Source organism: Dipodomys merriami, unplaced genomic scaffold (genome assembly GCF_024711535.1).
Source record: "Dipodomys merriami isolate MVZ:Mamm:240054 unplaced genomic scaffold, mDipMer1.0.p SCAF_28, whole genome shotgun sequence".
Taxonomy (NCBI): Eukaryota; Metazoa; Chordata; class Mammalia; order Rodentia; family Heteromyidae; genus Dipodomys; species Dipodomys merriami.
The window spans coordinates 2,517,346-2,537,948 of NW_027204270.1; the positions used below are offsets into that span (position 1 = coordinate 2,517,346).

General features: G+C 55.8%; 1 protein-coding gene across 2 annotated transcripts in view; it reads left to right on the forward strand.

Moving 5' to 3' along the window:
* Positions 1-3,441: 3,441 nt before the first annotated feature.
* Ajap1 (adherens junctions associated protein 1) overlaps positions 3,442-20,603 on the forward strand; it is a 124,250-nt gene continuing 107,088 nt past the window's right edge. The window contains exon 1 of one of the 2 annotated variants that reach the window (XM_070037187.1): positions 3,442-3,595. In XM_070037187.1, the coding sequence (XP_069893288.1) occupies positions 3,567-3,595 (29 nt within the window). In that variant the 5' untranslated portion in view covers positions 3,442-3,566. Of the gene's footprint in view, positions 3,596-4,337; positions 4,395-20,603 lie in introns of those variants that run through there. The other variant, XM_070037188.1, reaches the window with a different exon arrangement.

Below are 20,603 nucleotides of genomic sequence, written 5' to 3' on the forward strand. Positions count from 1 at the left end.
GAGTGAGCCTGGCGGGCCAGGTGGGAAAGAGCGGTGTGAATCCTCTGAAGGAACTTATAATGATTTTAATCAGCATTTCCCTTCCATTTAAAACCCCAAACTTAGCTACTTAATCAAATGTCATGCTTAAGACACATTTACCTCCTTGGGAGGGAAATGAACAATGGCAGCTCAATTTGGCTTTGGATGGGTTTTAAAAATAGTGGAGTCTGTGAAGGCCATTAGGTAAATGGCCTTGCAGAGCTTCAAGGAGGGCCTCCTGCCGAGCTGGCCAGCTCCTTTGTTGAGAAAATAAGAAGAGGGGAGGTGCAAAGAGCTCGGCATGGGGGTCAGGCAGGGGTGGAGAGGTCCAGGAGGCAGCCAGCACTGGGGCTGCACTTTACAGAGATGGCTCCTACCAGAGCTGGCAGGAGCATGTGTCTTCCAGGATGCACATGTGTACGTGTGTGCTTGCACGCCCGCTCACAGCTACAGGCATGGACACCCATGTGCGAGCGTGCCCATGTGCCTGGAGGGATAACACACACTCAGCTTCCCAATTTCCAAGGAAAGAAAGCAAGGCAGCCAGATGTGTGAGAGCCCGGAAGCGCCCGGCGCCAGCAGCCCACCGGCCAAAGTTTAAGTCACAGTTTTATGGGAGTGAAAAATTGACAATGTTTAATCAGAAGATAAGATGAATTAAAACAAACAAAATGATAGGTGGGAGGGGTCTCTTGGGGTGAGGATTAACCTAGGTCCCAAGGGCAAGTTGGGTCCAGAGGGCATCCTGTCTCCTCCAAGATGGAAGGGTATCTTAAAATGCTGTATCTGCCTATCTCAGTGTGAGAAGCAAGGTATTTAGGAATCTGCTGCGGCTTATTAAATGTATCATAAGATAGCATATATTGGCATATCACACACGAGTTCTGTTCACAAGGCTTTTATTAGCCAGCCTGACGCATGCTAAGCGTATGCTGTACCAGAGCCACAGGCTGGCCCTGTTCTGGTTATCTGAGAATACCTTTCAATAGAACCCTGAGCATCTTAGTCTATGTGCTTGGCACCTCCTGAGAAAGGCTGGCACATTTGGCCAAGCCAGAACTGTAGAAGGGTCCCTGGAGCAGGTCCAATCATGTGCGGTTTCTCCGCTCACACCCAAGGCTGTAGACCACCTTCTCTGAGTCTTCAATCTGCGGGAAGGGCTTTCCTGGCACAGCATTTCCACATCGCCCCGCTAGGTGGCAGCAGCGCGGGCATCCTCTCCTCTGCTGGCCATCCTGGGTCCAGACTGTCCTCAGGACCTCCCTGTCTGGGAGGCTGGGCTCCCTCAGCCCTGTGGGACGGGGAGCTCTGGAGGGAGGTGGCCGAGCAGGCAGCCCGATGACTCACACACACACTGGGGTGTCTCTGGACCACCGACTGGCACGAGTTACTGCGTGTTGGAGGGCAGCTCATTTAGCCCCTAGGAAGCCCTCCACGTGGGAGGAAACTGGACCCCCCTCTCCTAGATGAGGAGATGGAGGATCAGAGGGGTCAGCCCACAGCGGCACCAGCCCCACCCACACAGGGCTTCCCCCACCACAGAGACATTCCCTGGCTCCTGGCCCTCCCTTCTGGGTTCCTGCCGGCTCCCATCCCCTGGCATCTTGGAAGGGTGGCAGGGAGACCCCTCCCCTTTGCTGGAGAGATGGAGGGGCCCACGGTGCGCAAAGAACCTGGGCTGGAGGCCCAGGGGTGAGGGGCTCTTGGGAGGCAAATCCTAGGCCTTGCTTCTCCCTCACCTGCTGGAGGGGGGGTGGAGGGGGGCACCTGATGATCCGGGGCGGGGAGACGCTCCCCCCGGGGTGTCCCTGACGGAGCACTGTGTACCAGCTCCAGATGGCCTCGCTCTACCTCCTGGCCCTGCCTTCTGCCTCCTGTCACCCCGGAAGGCAGCTCTGGCCCCCGGGCTGTTCCTTCTGCCTTCTCTCGGCAGTGAACACGCTGGAGGCCGGGCTCGGTCCTCGCGGCTCCTCGGGGATTCGGGGGCTCCGGCTTTCCACGGAAGGGGCTGTCTCTGTCACCAGCTCCTGTCCTTCAGTCCTGCTCTGGCGAGCTCAGCCAGGTAGGACGGGGAAGGGCCGCGACGACGGGGAGGGAACTCGGGCCCCGTGGGAGAAGAGCCTGGGAGCCAGGGCTCCTCGGGACTCCCGCGGCCTCAGAGCCGGGGCCTGGCCGGGCAGCCGCCACCCTCGGGCCCGCGCTGCCCAACCCTCGGCCGGGGGCCGTGGGAGGAGGCTTCTGACCGCAGGGCCGCTGTCTCCTTCCCAGGGCTGCGGCCGAGACGCCCGAAGGGAGGGAAGCCGGGCCCGGCTCCCCGCCGGCCTCCCGCGCGGCTGGGGACTGCGTGCGGGAGGAAACTTTGCTCGCGGCCCCTCGGTGCCCGCCGCGTCACGGGGCCTCCCGCGGGAGCACCCGCGCCCCTCCCGGCCTCCGGGGTCCGCCGGGCGCACTCAGAACCGGGTCGGAACCTCGAACTGCTTCGCGCGCCACCCGGTTACCGTGGCAACACCATCGGCGGCGCCCGGCGGTCCAATCGGAGCCCGCGGCCTCCCCGGAGCCCTTCCCAAGGTGGGGACCGGCCGGGACGCGGCCCGGAGCGGGGACCGGGGTCGGGCCGGGGTCTGGGCGCCCGGGCCTGGCGGCGGGAGGGGGCCCGGCCGGCCGGTGTGGTGGGGGGGACCGAGAAAGGGGGGGGGGCTCGGGCGCCGGTCCGAGGGGCGGGGACGCGGGTGACGTGAGCCGGGCGGGGCGGGAGGAGTTGGGACCCGCTGGGGGCGGCGGGGGCGAGCGCGCGGGGAGACGGCCGCGCGGAGGGAGGCGGCCGGGCGGCGCGGCGCGGGCGGCTCTGCGCAGGGCGCGGTGGGCGCGGGCGGTGGGGGCCTCGCCCGGAATCCCCGCGCGCCGCCGCCGCGCGTCCGCACGCCCCGCGCTCCACGGCGCCCTCACCCCGCGCGCTTCCCCTGCCCGCCTCCTGCCCGCCTCCCGGGCAACTTGAGCGGCAGCACCTGGCGACGGCGGAGCCCCGGCCAGACCCCGCGACCCGGCGGCGCGAGCAGGGGCCCCGCGGCCGTCCGAGGGGCCGCCGTCCCGACTTCCCCCGGCAACGCCGTTCGCTCGCGTGGAGCTCCGGGCGGACGCGGGAGCCGCGCGCCGGGAGGCTCGCCCGGCGCCCGGCGCTGCCTCGGCCGCCCCAGAGGGCTGAGCCGCCCCTCTCTGCTCCCTGGCCGAGCGGCGCGGGTCCCGGAGCGCGCCCCGCCGGCTGCGCCCGTGGAGGGGCCCCGCGCCCCGCGCCCCGCGGAAGGATGTGCGCCCCCGCGGGCCGGCCCGCCTGAGCCATGCGCCCCCGCGGCGGCGGCGCGCCGGCCGGCATGGAGCCCCGCGCGGCCGCGCTCTGACTCGCTGTGCGCCCCGCGGCCGGCGGGCGGCGGGCGGCGGCGGACGGAGAGCCGGAGATCGGCGCCGCGGGACGGAAGCGAACGGGCGCGGGCGCCGCGCAGATGGCCCGGGCGAGCGAGGTCTGAGGCTCGGCGCTCTGAAACGTGACCATGTGGATCCAACAGCTTTTAGGACTCAGGTGAGCGACCCGGCCGGGGCCGAGGGGCGCGCGGCGCGGCGTGCGGGGCTGAGCCGAGCCCAGGCGGGACACCCCAACCCCGCCTTGCTGCCCGAAGGCGACCGGCGCCGGGCACCGGGGGCCGGAGCCCGCGGCTGAGGGTCTCCGGGCGCGCGGGGTCGGGCCAGGGGCGCTCACCCCATCCATGCGGGCAGCCGGACCGGCCGGGCGCGCCCGGAGCGCGCGGCGCCAGCAGCGCAGTGTCCTGGCCGGCGGCCCCGGCGCGCCTCCTCCCGGGAGCCCGGGGCCGCTCGCGGGCCGTGGGGCGCGGTGGGGTCGGGCGCCGCCGGGACGGCTCCTGCCCGGGAGACCAGCTTTCCAAGCGGAGTTGGGGAGAAATCAGAATCTCGCCGCCCTTCGTCCTCTCGCCCTCCTCCTCCCCTTCCTTCTCCTTGGAGGCTCCGGGCTGGCTGCCACCGGTGGGTTTCTGTGACCTCCGTGCCCGACGGGTCGCGGAGAGCCAGCGGGCGGCTGGGGCTGGAGAGCCAGCACCCCCCCCCCCCAGCTCCATCGCACGCACGCACACGAGTGGGTGCGCCCAGGGCTTGTTTGTGTCAGGGACTCCAGGGCCACCCGGTACCCGAGCTCCGCGCTCGTGGTGGTGACGTTGCCGCACCGACCCCCTTCTCTGCAAACTTTGCCCACCCGCCGCGGCGCTCTGGCTTCTTCAGCCCTGCCTTGGGGGCGCCCGGGGCCCGCTGGGCGCGGGCATCGCGTCTGCAGACCGGGCTACATCCTAGCCCCGGTCCTCCTGCTCGCGGTGCGTGTGCGTGTGCGGGGGGGGGGGGGGCCCTGGCAGAGCCCGGGCGTGTGGGTCAGGGCTGGAACCCGGGCGCGAGCCGTGCATAGGTTGGAGGTAGAGAATGCCTGCTTGCCGTTCTGGACTTTGTCCACTGGGCTGCACTGCGCTCCCGTGTTGGGGTCGCTGGTTGCTAGGAGTAGGCAGACTTGAAGTGGGGAGGGGGAGGGGGTGGGAGGGAGGGAGGGCCAGGCCCGCCGTCCTGATTTTGAGAAATTGGAAGGGGACTGGCCGGCTAAGCGTTTTCCAGGCTCCTTTGATTTATGAGACTTGGCACCCAAGGGTCAGTGCTGTTTAACAAACACATCGAGTGGAAATTGTCGACCGCTGGTTATTTTACTAATCCTCCTCCTGGTGGCTGAGCTTGTCGTCAGCCGTGGGCTTTAAGAGGTTAATGGCAAAGCTGGTCCTGTCTGGTGCTGGGCATTGGCTGGCCCCCGGTAGCCTGCTTGCTCCTTCCAAGAGGACAGATAAGATTTCTGCTCAGCAGATCTGGGGTGCTTACACAGGGAGCAAGGACAGCTTTTCTGGGATGACCCTGAGCACTTGCTGTCCCTCCCTAGGCCTGGCATTGTCCCTGGACCAGCCAGATTCCCCTGGGCTTTGTGAATTGCCGCCCCCCTCCCCCCATTTGCCTAGCCATGGACTTGGGTTCCCGAATGCTGCTCCAGCCTCTGTCTGGCGCTTGCCTGCTGGTGGGAACTTATTTGAACAGACTTTTTTTTTAAAAAAATATTACTAAGTTGCTAGCTTGAAAGATGAGCACATTTGATAAGGAGAGAAGAGAACAAATATGAAGGAAAGAATCCTCTCTCTCTCAGCTCAACATCACTCACAGTCCCTCTAACGGCTTCTCTGGAAGAGCCTGGGATTTGTGTGCGTGTGTTCAGAAATAGTTCTGCTGGTGATTTTGAAGTTTGACCTTTTGTTTTTCTTCCCCTCGCTGTCAGCCCAGGAGGTTTTCTGTAATTGTGCCTCTAAGGACAGCTGCCACCTCTTAGGGATCTTGATAGGCATGCTTTGTCCTGGCTCTTCCTGCCTTCTCCTAGACAGCTTAGGAGTCCTGGGCCCGGAGGGGCTGGGTGCTTATGTATCTTCTGGGCCCCAGGGGCACTGAGAGCCCCGGGGAGCTTTGTTTCTGCTATGTGCATGTAGCCTGCCTTTCTAGAAGCCCCTTGCCTTTGCTTGTAGGCATTCCCCAGCACCCCAGGTGAGCACTGGGCATCTTGCTGCCAAGCATGGATCCCAGTTAGGACCCCCAGCAGAGGTGACAGAAGGCTACACTGGCCTTGCTTGTGGCCTGTGCCGGGAAGCGGCTGCTCCGTGGGCTGGGGGAGGGGCCGTTCAGCTCCTGCACGAAGCCAAAGCCCAGGCCAGGCGCGGTTATTTCCTTCTGCGTTGGCTCTGAGCTGTACACGGAGCCTCCACTTTTTAGGAGGGAGGAACAGATGGAGTCTTATCGATTTGTTTTTATGTCCTCCCCCCCCCCGTTTTTGTCTTTTCTGGTGATAGTTGTTTCAAAGCTCCAAAGCATCTTCCACCAGCACAGAGAAGAGGGGTAAAGGGGTCCTGAGCAAAGGGGCTCTTGCAGGAGGTCGGGGGCTTGCAGCGCTGCTGAGCAGGAGCAGCTTGGAGGGTGTGCCAGGTCAGCAGGCAGGCAGCTCCTGGTTGCTAGTTGTCTGGGAGCTGCAGAGCTGGGAGCGGGGGAGTCTTGTCAGGGGTTTGCGCCCCACGCGGGGCGATCGCACCTTCATCTCTAGTGGAACCCCCAGCCCTTGCCCTGGCAGCGGGGGGGGGGAGCAGAAGGAGGGGGTCACGCCTCTTTTGCCCCTGGAGACCAGAGCTCCTTCTCTTTGGGAGGCCCTGCGTGTGTGATGACATGTTTCACACTTCCTCTGTCCCTCGTGGTGTGTGCTCTGTGCTCTGCATGTTGGGGCCTCACGGATGGCTGTCACCTGGTGCCCCGGTAGCCATGGCTGTACATCCAGGCTTTAGGGGCTGAAGCCAAATGCTCTGTCCACACACATTGTGCCCCCTCTGTGTTCTGCCTCTCCTTGCTTTCCAGCTGCTGCTCCTAAACTGATTGCCACTGAATCCATGTGGTGTCACAGGCAGGGGAGGGGGGTGGGGGGTGGGAGGGGACGTTCAAATAACTTGCAAACATGTCGGTGGCAGCTCGAAGGTTTGGGGACCATCTTCAGGCACCCCTCCCTTCTTGCTCCCCCCGCCCCCCTGGGGCTTGGTGACACTCAGCCTGTCTATCACTTTATTCCTTTCCGTGCCTTAGGAGACTTGGAGAGGGGTCCGGGCAGTGCCCCACGCCTCCCCCCTCTCCCCTCCTGGGGGCATCTGTCTCTGGGTCCCTGGGGAGTGGGACAGCTTGCTTCTCTGACTGCCAGCATCTGTACCCTCCAAGGAGGGGCTTGTTCCCAGGCCTCATCCTGCCTTTCCATCCCTACACCAAGTGTTTGGCAGGTGTGGCTCTGGGAGTTGTGTGTGTGTGTGTGTGTGTGTGTGTGTATGTGTGTGTGTGTGTGTAGGGGGGGTGGCTCTGCATCTTTTTCAAGCCTCTTGTGGGAAGACCACAGGACACCTGGCATGTGAATGGGAGTTACTCCCCAGTCCTGATGGAGGGGGTAGACACAGAGCCCTGGCCAGTGAGCCAAGGACCCTCCAGAGCTGGGGGCTCCTTTCTAGGGGTTATGGGGGCTCATTTGCTTAAACATCCAGCCACTAGGTTTTTTTCAAAGGGTTACAAATCAGTAGAGACCAAATTGATGTAAAGATTAGCTTGGAAAGCCAAATATATCCTTGATCTAGATTTCCATGTTTGAAGTCAGGCTTGAGAGGGTTCTTTCTGCCTCCTGCTATTCAGACCGGGGCGGGCGGGGGGGGGGGGAGGAGTAGGGGCTTCAAGCCAGTGGAGACAAATGGGGCGGCACCGACCCAGCTCCTTCTCCCCCTGAGACCCCTTCCAGGAATTCAAAGGGGCTGGTGACTCATGAGGCCGTGAATGGGGAGTTGGCGGTTACATAACTCAGATTAACTCAGTTAATCTGCCTCGAAGAGCAAAGCAGGCTGGTGTGCAATCACGTCAGGGCTTGGGGGCTTGTGCGGGCCCCCTGGGCCCCCCTGGCTTCTGTGCGTATTGGGGTTGGGGTCAGACCTGGCCGTCAGGGAAGGCTTCAGCTGCTCATCGAGGCCGTGCTCCGCCCTGGCAGACAACATCTAGGAAGGAGGGGAAGGGGGAGGCAGTGACCTCCCCCCTGGGCCTGGTGGTGATTGCCTCCTGCACGAGGATGGCCCAGGTTAGTTGGGTCATGCCGGCACAGCGAAGAGGCTGGGGAGCTCTGCCAGCTTGCTGGCCTGTCTCTTTGCAAAGAGCCCTGGAGATGGGGAGTGGACAGAGCCTGGTGTCCATCCACAGGCCCCGAAGAGTTAATGGGAGCCGAGTGGAGGACTGTGTGTTCGTAAGCGCCAGAGTTTCCTGTGGTGGGCGTGGGGGGACTCAGCAGGGAGGAGTCAGGCTGGTGTCTGAATTTATGTCCTGTATCTCCACTCCACAGAAAGGTGCTGCTTCCAAATTTACAAAGTCCCCCGTGCCTCTGGTGAGGCCAGCTGTGACTTCCACCTCTCCCACCCTCTCCCTGGCTCTGGCCTGCATACTTGCCCTCTGTCACTGGCTGAGGATGGCTGGTGGGCTGCATCCCTGCCCTGCCCTGCCATCCTGTAGGGTCAGCCCCATGGGCTGTGGCTGGAGAAATGTGGCCCCTGGGGCTTTGCTGCTGTTGTCCTGGGCGTGACACATTGCTCCTTAGCTTATGTGTGGCCTCGGGTGCTTCTGGAAGGGGTGGCAGAGGCCAGGTGCTTGTATGCCACGGAAACACAGTGGGGCTGTCCATCTGATACACGGGGCACGTGTGCATGCTTTCTGTTAACTGCAAAGGAACTCTGAGGACGTGAGGGCTGCAGGTCTCCAGGGATGTGCCGGGCGGGGTCCTAGCTCATACTGCTTCTTGGGGAGATTCGGGTGCCCCTGTTCATCCCGTCCTGTTGTGTGCCTGCTCCTTCCTGGCTGTGAACTAAAATCCAGGGAAATCTCCACTGTAAGGTTTTGGAGCTCCAGGGAAATGCAACTTTCTCCATCCAGCTACTGTGGCTCAGGATTCCATTCCTGTGGCTTGCGCCTTTGTCATCATTCAAAGACTGGATGTGTGAAGGAAAAACAGCCCCTCGGGACTCTTCTAGTCCTTAGCAGCTCAGTACAAGTGGCAGTGTTAGATTTGTCATGGTCTGGGAGAAAGAGTAAGAGTCGATGGGAAGAGAATGTGCAGGTGGTGGCATTGGGGTTCCTCAGAGATGGCACCCCCAGGGAGGAAAGGGCTGAGGGGTGTGGAAGACAAATTCATTGGCTTTGCAATTGTCTGAGGCCTCCCCTTGCCCTCAGCTCTCATGGGACTGAAACGGCTTATTTACTGAATAGGGACAATTGATCAGAGACTGGGTTGCTTGGCTAGAAAGAGAAGTTTTGGGTCAGTGTGTGTGTCCATGTGTCCATGGATGGGACATGGATGGGACATAGCTGAGAGGGAGGGGTCTGTCGAGAGAGCTGTGCAACATCTCCAGTCATACCCTGAGTATGAGTGGGAATCACTAGGTCCTGGGATATGCACAGCTGCTTGTAACAGGAGCCCTGTGCAACACAGGAAGCCGTGGTCTCTGCCGTCACTCACTCTTCTGACCTTCCATTCATTCCTGAGCTCTCCAGCTCCAGCCAAGCCTGATCATGAACTGATGAACTGATGAACTAATGCCGTGTTCAGTGGCTGAACACGGAGCAGGTTTCCATCCTCAAGAGACTTCGTTTTCCCCAAACTGGTGGGAATTTGTACAAGGATAAAGGCACACTTACCAGGGCTGACCTTGTCTTGCCCAACTGACAAAATTTCCTCTAGCCACACCAAAACACAGACAGGAGTGGTTTTAAGATTATACTTAATTCTACCCAATCTCCGCAAAATATCAGCATCCCAGCACGAGTTTATATAAAATACTAGCAGTGGGAACTGGCTTCACAATGCTGCTGTGCACTAATCTTTGAAGGCAGGTGTCTGATTGATTCTTAATACACGTGTCCTCATTTCAAGTGTGAAAATAAAAATGTGGTGTGGAACTCTGTCTAAATTCAACAGTGAACTCTGAGTTCTGAGACCATTCTCATACTGATCTGGCTTAAGTTGTTTTGAATACACTGACTTAGTTAAGCAAGGAAGAGATTTCTTCTAAGACCCTTAAATTCAAATGTGTCAGTCTCTGCAGATACAGAATAGCAGATCTCCAGTCAAGCACAGTGGTAGAGGCTCCTCAAACTGACATTCTCCTCTGATTGGGTCCTCTTACCTGTTGTTCCAATTCTAGCAGAAAAAGTCAGCACCAGTGGCTCCAGGAACAGATACTCATGAGAGAAAGGGGGTGTGCATTAGTTCACAAGCCACAGTAGACCAGATTTGTGCAAGGTCTTTTTATGCTGATTCTCGGGACGCAGTTTAGAGAAGGAAAGATCCCAGTGTGGAAGGCTTGGCAGCAGGAATGTACTATAAAAACTGTTTTCAAGTCATTTTTAGGATGCTGGTTTTACCTGGATATCAACGTATGTGTAGTCACATATACAACTGTAGGGCAATATTGTTCCTGAAAATAAGACAGGATGGTGTTTGTAAAATATTGATAAGTTGAATTAAGCAATATGTAAAAGGAAGCACACACTAGGGCCAAGTAAGGGTTTACTCTGGGAATGCAAGGATGGTTCAATATTTGAAAAGCACTTCATGAAATCTGCCTTGCCAGAAAGCCAAAGGAAAAATCATGTCATCATCAAAAGATACAAAAGACAAATCAGATAAAATTTGACTCACAACAGTGAGCACAGCCGTGGAGCAGTTGATGTCTCAGTAGGAGAAAAAGCTTCTGCATAATCTTGAAGCCTGCCATTCACAAGGTTGTGAACCTGGAGACAAAAAAAATCTCTACTCTCTCGGCTTCTAGTCATCATAATGGTGAAATTCTATCCAGAGTGAGGCAGGAAGGAGAGGAAATGAGAAAAATGAGGAAGGAGAAAAAAACAGATCTGATCCTCTTTGCAGTGATGGGATTGTACACACAGAGGACCATTTATCAATAAATCTTAGGCCTTACAGGTGAGTCTAGTAAAGTCATAGAATGCAAGGTAAATGCACAAAACCTAATTGTGTTTCTATCTATGATCAGTGAGATTAAAAATACAATACTGTGTTAGTCAGTTTTCCCTCATCGAAACCTACCCCTGAGGTATCAGCCCAAAAACTGGATCACAGTTTGAGAGATTTTAGTCTGTGGTCACTCTGTCCCATGGCTCTGGGCCAGTGCTGGCACCGTACCTCACAGCAGAGTGTGTGGTAGCTGGAAATAAAGAGAACAGGAAGTGGCTGGGATCGCAGGATTCCCTTAATGGGCACGCCCCCAAGACTTCACTTCCTTCTGCTAGACTCCGTCTCCCAGTAGCCTTCAGGCTGGTAACTAAGCCTTTTGCATATGCCTTTTGGGGACATTCCATATCCCAACTATAGCAAATACCATCTCCAGTTGCTCACACACAAAATATTTAGGGATAAATATAAAAGAACAAGAACAAAAAATTTAAAAAACACACCAAGCTGACAGCGTGCTGAGCAACGACACAGTGTTGATAAAAAATAAATCTAAGAAGATGCTAATAAATGGAAAGGCACGCCAAGTTCATGGAAGAGTAGAAATACTGAAGGTGGTGGTTCTCTTCGAAATGGTTATAGAAGTGACACGGTATTGTGGTCTGCATCACACCCTGGACAGTGCATGTGCAGTGCATGGCCACTCCACAATGTTGATGTCAGGGCCGAGGAGCAAGACATGTGTTTTGTGAGGAGCACAAAGCAGGATCGTGTAGAGTGAACGGGGGACCAAACAGGTCAGCGACGCAGCACAGCGAAGCAAGAGCACCCCAGAAACCATGTCTTGAAGCCACAGCCCAAAGAGAAAAGCATGTCTTACACTTCATTAAAAAATTAAGTTGAACCATTGAATGCCAAATGATAAATATTGGGAGGAAAATGTCCAGGGAAAGAAGTTTTAGGTTTCCTACCAAAGCCATCAGCAATGCAAGGAAAAGCTGATAAATTGGACCACGTCAGAATTTTCAACTGTGTCCTGTTAAAGACACTCTGGGTAGAAAGCCAAGTTACAGAGCAGGTGAGAATGTTCACAAAATGCACATTGGATGAAGGATGCATATGTAGACTACACAAAGGTTTGTGGAGCCTCAGACACTGTAGTTAGCAATAGGCAGAAAGCAAGAAGGATGGTAACATTTGGTAGGCGTTTCTTTTCATGGAGGAGGTGTTTGGGTAGGAACATGTCCAGCATCTTCAGCCATTAATGCAATGCTCACCAAAAGCAGGAGAGACATCGGAACAGCCCCATCCAAATGGCTAAAATAAAAATAAAAACTGACAACACCAAACGCTGGCTAGGCCACCGAGAAACAGGATCCCTGGTACAATGCTGACAGGCAGGTAAAAATGCCGCAGCAGATTCTTGTGAAATTAAGCATGCACCTGCCTTGCAACTGAGCTCTTCCTTCTCCAGCATGTACCCTGGAGATGCAGGCATGCACACCCACTGAAGCCCGTAGCACCTTTGTTTGCAATAACTGCAGCCCGGAAACACCCCAGATGTCTTTCTGTGGGTGAGTGGTTAAACAAATGGTGTGCCCAAATCATGGAAGAGATGGGATTCTGCACCCATTCTTGAGGCACTGGGCTGTGCGGGGAAGGAAAGCCACGCCCAAATCTTGAGCCCTGGGGGAGGGTCCCCTAATGCAAAACTGCAACAGGACAGAAATGGAGGGCAGAGGGGGGCTTGTGGGGCCACGTTGGGGGTGAGCTGCAATAGGAAGGAGGGGAGACATCAGAAGGGCAGCAGGAGGGGGTTTTGTGGTCATGGAGTCATTCCTGATCTTTAGATTAGCAACATGGTACCTTGTGGGAAAGATGGCGAAGGAGGCCAGAGACACCACTGTACCAATCCAACAGAGCGTACCAGTGCAGTTTTATCAAGACCTTTTAGATAAGGAGGACAAAGTGACATTCTGTGGCCATCTGTATGAGATCAACACGTGCTGCTCACAAGTCTGTGTGTGTGTGACGTTTTTAGGGAACACCTGCTTGCACTTCAAGGTGGTCCTAGATGAGGGAGAAGTGGAAAACAGGTAAAATAATTCTTCCAAACTTGCTACAGAAGAGCCATAGGGTTGGGCCTGGCCTGTTTGTGCTATAGTGGTTAAGCTCTCTGTGTACAACAGTGTTCAGGCCCCTGGGCTACACTGTTCAGCCCCCTGTGTTACAGTGTTCAGGCCCCTGTGTTACAGTGTTCAGGCTCCTGTGTTACAGTGTTCAGCTCCCTGTGTTAAAGTGTTCAGGCCCCTGTGCTACAGTGTTCAGGCTCCTGTGTTACAGTGTTCAGGCCCCTGTGTTACAGTGTTCAGGCTCCTGTGTTACAGTGTTCAGGCCCCTGTGCTACAGTGTTCAGCCCCCTGTGTTACAGTGTTCAGGCTCCTGTGCTACAGTGTTCAGCATCCTGTGCTACAGTGTTCAGCCTCCTGTGCTACAGTGTTCAGCCTCCTGTGCTACAGTGTTCAGGCTCCTGTGCTCCAGTGTTCATGCTCCTGTGTTACAGTGTTCAGGCTCCTGTGTTACAGTGTTCAGGCTCCTGTGCTCCAGTGTTCAGGCTCCTGTGCTACAGTGTTCAGGCTCCTGTGCTCCAGTGTTCAGGCTCCTGTGTTACAGCGTTCAGCCTCCTGTGCTACAGTGTTAAGCCTCCTGTGTTACAGTGTTCATGCCCCTGTGTTACAGTGTTCAGCCTCCTGTATTACAGTGTTCAGCCTCCTGTGCTACAGTGTTCAGCCTCCTGTGCTACACTGTTCAGGCTCCTGTGTTACAGTGTTCAGGCCCCTGTGTTAGAGTGTTCAGCCTCCTGTGCTACAGTGTTGAGCCTCCTGTGTTACAGTGTTCAGCCTCCTGTGTTACAGTGTTCAGCCTCCTGTGTTACAGTGTTCAGGCTCCTGTGCTACAGTGTTCAGCCTCCTGTGCTACAGTGTTCAGCCTCCTGTGTTACAGTGTTCAGCCTCCTGTGTTACAGTGTTCAGCCCCCTGTGTTACAGTGTTCAGGCCCCTGTGCTACAGTGTTCAGCCTCCTGTGTTACAGTGTTCAGGCTCCTGTGCTACAGTGTTCAGGCTCCAGTGTTACAGTGTTCAGCCCCCTGTGTTACAGTGTTCAGGCTCCTGTGTTAGTGTTCAGCCTCCTGTGCTCCAGTGTTCAGTTTCCTGTGCTACAGTGTTCAGCCTCCTGTGTTACAGTGTTCAGCCTCCTGTGCTACAGTGTTCAGCCTCCTGTGTTACAGTGTTCAGCCTCCTGTGTTACAGTGTTCAGGCTCCTGTGTTACAGTGTTCAGCCCCCTGTGTTACAGTGTTCAGGCCCCTGTGTTACAGTGTTCAGGCTCCTGTGCTACAGTGTTCAGGCCCCTGTGCTACAGTGTTCAGCCCCCTGTGTTACAGTGTTCAGGCTCCTGTGCTACAGTGTTCAGCCTCCTGTGCTAGTGTTCAGCCTCCTGTGCTACAGTGTTCAGGCTCCTGTGCTCCAGTGTTCAGGCTCCTGTGTTACAGTGTTCAGGCTCCTGTGTTACAGTGTTCAGGCTCCTGTGCTCCAGTGTTCAGGCTCCTGTGCTACAGTGTTCAGGCTCCTGTGCTCCAGTGTTCAGGCTCCTGTGTTACAGGGTTCAGCCTCCTGTGCTACAGTGTTCAGGCTCCTGTGCTACAGTGTTCATGCCCCTGTGTTACAGTGTTCAGCCTCCTGTGTTACAGTGTTCAGCCTCCTGTGCTACAGTGTTCAGCCTCCTGTGCTACACTGTTGAGGCTCCTGTGTTACAGTGTTCAGGCCCCTGTGTTGGAGTGTTCAGCCTCCTGTGCTACAGTGTTCAGCCTCCTGTGTTACAGTGTTCAGCCTCCTGTGTTACAGTGTTCAGCCTCCTGTGTTACAGTGTTCAGCCTCCTGTGTTATAGTGTTCCGCCCCCTGTGCTACAGTGTTCAGCCTCCTGTGTTACAGTGTTCAGCCCCCTGTGTTACAGTGTTCAGGCTCCTGTGCTACAGTGTTCAGGTTCCTGTGTTACAGTGTTCAGCCCCCTGTGTTACAGTGTTCAGCCTCCTGTGCTACAGTGTTCAGCCTCCTGTGTTACAGTGTTCAGGCTCCTGTGTTACAGTGTTCAGGCTCCTGTGCTACAGTGTTCAGCCTCCTGTGCTACAGTGTTCAGCCCCCTGTGTTACACTTTTCAACCTCCTGTGTTACAGTGTTCAGGCCCCTGTGTTACAGTGTTCAGGCCCCTGTGCTACAGTGTTCAGCCTCCTGTGTTACAGTGTTCAGGATCCTGTGATACAGTGTTCAGCCGCCTGTGTTACAGTGTTCAGGCTCCTGTGCTACAGTGTTCAGCCTCCTGTGCTACAGTGTTCAGGCCCCTGTGCTACAGTGTTCAGCCCCCTGTGCTACAGTGTTCAGGCGCCTGTGTTACAGTGTTCAGCCTCCTGTGCTACAGTGTTCAGGCTCTTGTGCTCCAGTGTTCAGGCTCCTGTGCTACAGTGTTCAGGCCCCTGTGCTACAGTGTTCAGCCTCCTGTGTTACAGTGTTCAGCCTCCTGTGCTACAGTGTTCAGCCTCCTGTGTTACAGTGTTCAGCCTCCTGTGTTACAGTGTTCAGCCTCCTGTGTTACAGTGTTCAGGCCCCTATGTTACAGTGTTCAGGCTCCTGTGTTACAGTGTTCAGGCTCCTGTGTTACAGTGTTCAGCCTCCTGTGTTACAGTGTTCAGCCTCCTGTGTTACAGTGTTCAGCCCCCTGTGCTACAGTGTTCAGGCCCCTGTGCTACAGTGTTCAGCCTCCTGTGTTACAGTGTTCAGCCTCCTGTGCTACAGTGTTCAGCCTCCTGTGTTACAGTGTTCAGGTTCCTGTGTTACAGTGTTCAGCCCCCTGTGTTACAGTGTTCAGACTCCTGTGCTACAGTTTCAGCCTCCTGTGTTACAGTGTTCAGACTCCTGTGCTACAGTGTTCAGCCCCCTGTGCTACAGTGTTCAGCCCCTGTGTTACACTGTTCAGGCCCCTGTGCTACAGTGTTCAGGCCCCTGTGCTACAGTGCTCAGCCCCCTGTGTTACAGTGTTCAGCCTCCTGTGTTACAGTTTTCAGGCCCCTGTGTTACAGTGTTCAGTCCCCTGTGCTACAGTGTTCAGGCTCCTGTGTTACAGTGTTCAGGCTCCTGTGCTACAGTGTTCAGCCTCCTGTGCTACAGTGTTCAGGCTCCTGTGCTACAGTGTTCAGGCTCCTGTGCTCCAGTGTTCAGGCTCCTGTGCTCCAGTGTTCAGCCTCCTGTGCTACAGTGTTCAGGCTCCTGTGTTACAGTGTTCAGGCTCCTGTGCTACAGTGTTCAGGCTCCTGTGCTACAGTGTTCAGCCTCCTGTGCTACAGTGTTCAACCTCCCGTGCTCCAGTGTTCAGCCTCCTGTGTTACAGTGTTCAGGCTCCTGTGTTACAGTGTTCAGGCTCCTTGCCACAGTGTTCAGGCTCCTGTGTTACAGTGTCCAGCCTCCTGTGTAGCAGTGTTCAGCCTCCTGTGCTACAGTGTTCAGGCTCCTGTGTTACAGTGTTCAGCCTCCTGTGCTACAGTGTTCAGGCTCCTGTGTTACAGTGTTCAGGCTCCTGTGTTACAGTGTTCAGGCTGCTCTGCTACAGTGTTCAGCCTCCTGTGCTACAGTGTTCAGGCTCCTGTGTTACAGTGTTCAGCCTCCTGTGCTACAGTGTTCAGCCTCCTGTGCTACAGTGTTCAGGCTCCTGTGCTACAGTGTTAAGGCCCCCTGTGCTACAGTGTTCAGGCTCCTGTGCTACAGTGTTCAGCCTCCTGTTTTATAGTGTTCAGCCCCCTGTGCTACAGTGTTCAGGCCCCTGTGCTACAGTGTTCAGGTTCCTGTGTTACAGTGTTCAGCCCCCTGTGTTACAGTGTTCAGCCTCCTGTGCTACAGTGTTCAGCCTCCTGTGTTACAGTGTTCAGGCTCCTGTGTTACAGTGTTCAGCCTCCTGTGCTACAGTGTTCAGCCTCCTGTGCTACAGTGTTCAGGCTCCTGTGCTCCAGTGTTCAGGCCCCTGTGCTACAGTGTTCAGCCTCCTGTGTTACAGTGTTCAGCCTCCTGTGCTACAGTGTTCAGCCTCCTGTGTTACAGTGTTCAGGTTCCTGTGTTACAGTGTTCAGCCCCCTGTGTTACAGTGTTCAGGCCCCTGTGTTACAGTGTTCAGGCCCCTGTGCTACAGTGTTCAGCCCCCTGTGTTACAGTGTTCACGTCCCTGTGCTACAGTGTTCAGGCTCCTGTGTTACAGTGTTCAGGCTCCTGTGCTACAGCGTTCAGCCCCCTGTGTTACATTGTTCAGCCTCCTGTGTTACAGTGTTCAGGCCCCTGTGTTACAGTTTTCAGGCCCCTGTGCTACAGTGTTCAGCCTTCTGTGTTACAGTGTTCAGGCTCCTGTGCTACAGTGTTCAGCCTGCTGTGTTACAGTGTTCAGGCTCCTGTGCTACAGTGTTCAGCCTCCTGTGCTACAGTGTTCAGGCCCCTGTGCTACAGTGTTCAGCCCCCTGTGCTACAGTGTTCAGGCGCCTGTGTTACAGTGTTCAGGTTCCTGTGCTCCAGTGTTCAGGCTCCTGTGCTCCAGTGTTCAGGCCCCTGTGCTACAGTGTTGAGCCCCCTGTGCTACAGTGTTCAGGCGCCTGTGTTACACTGTTCAGACCCCTGTGTTACAGTGTTCAGGCTCCTGTGTTACAGTGTTCAGGCTCCTGTGTTACAGTGTTCAGCCTCCTGTGTTACAGTTTTCAGCCTCCTGTGCTACAGTGTTCAGGCCCCTGTGCTACAGTGTTCAGCCTCCTGTGCTACAGTGTTCAGCCCCCTGTGTTACAGTGTTCAGGCCCCTGTGCTACAGTGTTCAGCCTCCAGTGTTACAGTGTTCAGGCCCCTGAGTTTCAGTGTTCAGCCTCCTGTGCTACAGTGTTCAGCCTCCTGTGTTACAGAGTTCAGACTCCTGTGCTACAGTGTTCAGGCTCCTGTGCTACAGTGTTCATGCTCCTGTGTTACATTGTTCAGGCTCCTGTGCTACAGTGTTCAGCCTCCTGTGCTACAGTGTTCAGGCTCCTGTGCTACAGTGTTCAGGCTCCTGTGCTACAGTGTTCAGCCTCCTGTGTTACAGTGTTCAGGCTCCTGTGCTCCAGTGTTCAGCCTCCTGTGCTACAGTGTTCAGGCTCCTGTGTTACAGTGTTCAGCCTTCTGTGTTACAGTGTTCAGCCCCCTGTGTTACAGTGTTCAGGCCCTTGTGTTACAGTGTTCAGGCCCCTGTGCTACAGTGTTCAGCCCCCTGTGTTACACTGTTCAGGCCCCTGTGCTACAGTGTTCAGGCCCCTGTGCTACAGTGCTCAGCCCCCTGTGTTACAGTGTTCTGCCTCCTGTGTTACAGTGTTCATGCCACTGTGTTACACTGTTCAGTCCCCTGTGTTACAGTGTTCAGGCTCCTGTGTTACATTGTTCAGGCTCCTGTGCTACAGTGTTCAGCCTCCTGTTCTACAGTGTTCAGGCTCCTGTGCTCCAGTGTTCAGGCTCCTGTGCTACAGTGTTCAGGCCCCCTGTGCTACAGTGTTCAGGCTCCTGTGCTACAGTGTTCAGCCTCCTGTGCTCCAGTGTTCAGGCTCCTGTGCTCCAGTGTTCAGCCTCCTGTGTTACAGTGTTCAGGCTCCTGTGTTACAGTGTTCAGGCTCCTGTGCTACAGTGTTCAGGCTCCTGTGTTACACTGTTCAGGCTCCTGTGTTACACTGTTCAGGCCCCTGTGCTACAGTGTTCAGGCTCCTGTGCTCCAGTGTTCAGGCTCCTGTGTTACAGTGTTCAGCCTCCTGTGCTACAGTGTTCAGCCTCCTGTGCTACAGTGTTCAGGCTCCTGTGCTACAGTGTTCAGGCCCCCTGTGCTACAGTGTTCAGGCTCCTGTGCTACAGTGTTCAGCCTCCTGTGTTACAGTGTTCAGCCTCCTGTGTTACAGTTTTCAGCCTCCTGTGCTACAGTGTTCAGGCCCCTGTGCTACAGTGTTCAGCCTTCTGTGCTACAGTGTTCAGCCTCCTGTGTTACAGTGTTCAGGCCCCTGTGCTACAGTGTTCAGGCCCCTGTGTTACAGTGTTCAGCCTCCTGTGCTTCAGTGTTCAGGCTCCTGTTCTACAGTGTTCAGCCTCCTGTGTTACAGTGTTCAGGCTCCTGTGTTACAGTGTTCAGCCCCCTGTGTTTCAGTGTTCAGCCTCCTGTGCTACAGTGTTCAGCCTCTTGTGCTACAGTATTCAGGCTCCTGTTCTACAGTGTTCAGCCTCCTGTGCTATAGTGTTCAGGCTCCTGTGTTACAGTGTTCAGCCTGCTGTGTTACAGTGTTCAGCCTCCTGTGCTACAGTGTTCAGGCCCCTGTGTTACAGTGTTCAGCCTCCTGTGCTACAGTGTTCAGCCTCCTGTGTTACAGTGTTCAGGCCCCTGTGTTACAGTGTTTAGCCTCCTGTGTTACACTGTTCAGCCTCCTGTGTTACAGTGTTCAGCCTCCTGTGTTACAGTGTTCAGCCTCCTGTGTTACAGTGTTCAGGCCCCTGTGCTACAGTGTTCAGGCTCCTGTGCTACAGTGTTCAGCCCCCTGTGCTACAGTGATCAGCCCCCTGTGCTACAGTGTTCAGCCTCCTGTGTTACAGTGTTCAGCCTCCTGTGTTACAGTGTTCAGGCTCCTGTGCTACACTGTTCAGGCTCCTGTGTTACAGTGTTCAGGCCCCTGTGTTAGAGTGTTCAGCCTCCTGTGCTACAGTGTTGAGCCTCCTGTGTTACAGTGTTCAGCCTCCTGTGTTACAGTGTTCAGCCTCCTGTGTTACAGTGTTCAGCCTCCTGTGTTACAGTGTTCAGGCTCCTGTGCTACAGTGTTCAGCCTCCTGTGCTACAGTGTTCAGCCTCCTGTGTTACAGTGTTCAGCCTCCTGTGTTACAGTGTTCAGCCCCCTGTGTTACAGTGTTCAGGCCCCTGTTCTACAGTGTTCCGCCTCCTGTGTTACAGTGTTCAGGCTCCTGTGCTACAGTGTTCAGGCTCCAGTGTTACAGTGTTCAGCCCCCTGTGTTACAGTGTTCAGGCTCCTGTGTTAGTGTTCAGCCTCCTGTGCTCCAGTGTTCAGTTTCCTGTGCTACAGTGTTCAGCCTCCTGTGTTACAGTGTTCAGCCTCCTGTGCTACAGTGTTCAGCCTCCTGTGTTACAGTGTTCAGCCTCCTGTGTTACAGTGTTCAGCCCCCTGTGTTACAGTGTTCAGGCCCCTGTGTTACAGTGTTCAGGCTCCTGTGCTACAGTGTTCAGGCCCCTGTGCTACAGTGTTCAGCCCCTTGTGTAACAGTGTTCAGGCTCCTGTGCTACAGTGTTCTGCCTCCTGTGCTACAGTGTTCAGCCTCCTGTGCTACAGTGTTCAGGCTCCTGTGCTCCAGTGTTCAGGCTCCTGTGTTACAGTGTTCAGGCTCCTGTGTTACAGTGTTCAGGCTCCTGTGCTCCAGTGTTCAGGCTCCTGTGCTACAGTGTTCAGGCTCCTGTGCTCCAGTGTTCAGGCTCCTGTGTTACAGGGTTCAGCCTCCTGTGCTACAGTGTTCAGGCTCCTGTGCTACAGTGTTCATGCCCCTGTGTTACAGTGTTCAGCCTCCTGTGTTACAGTGTTCAGCCTCCTGTGCTACAGTGTTCAGCCTCCTGTGCTACACTGTTGAGGCTCCTGTGTTACAGTGTTCAGGCCCCTGTGTTGGAGTGTTCAGCCTCCTGTGCTACAGTTTTCAGCCTCCTGTGTTACAGTGTTCAGCCTCCTGTGTTACAGTGTTCAGCCTCCTGTGTTATAGTGTTCAGCCCCCTGTGCTACAGTGTTCAGGCCCCTGTGCTACAGTGTTCAGCCTCGTGTGTTACAGTGTTCAGCCTCCTGTGTTACAGTGTTCAGCCCCCTGTGTTACAGTGTTCAGGCTCCTGTGCTACAGTGTTCATGTTCCTG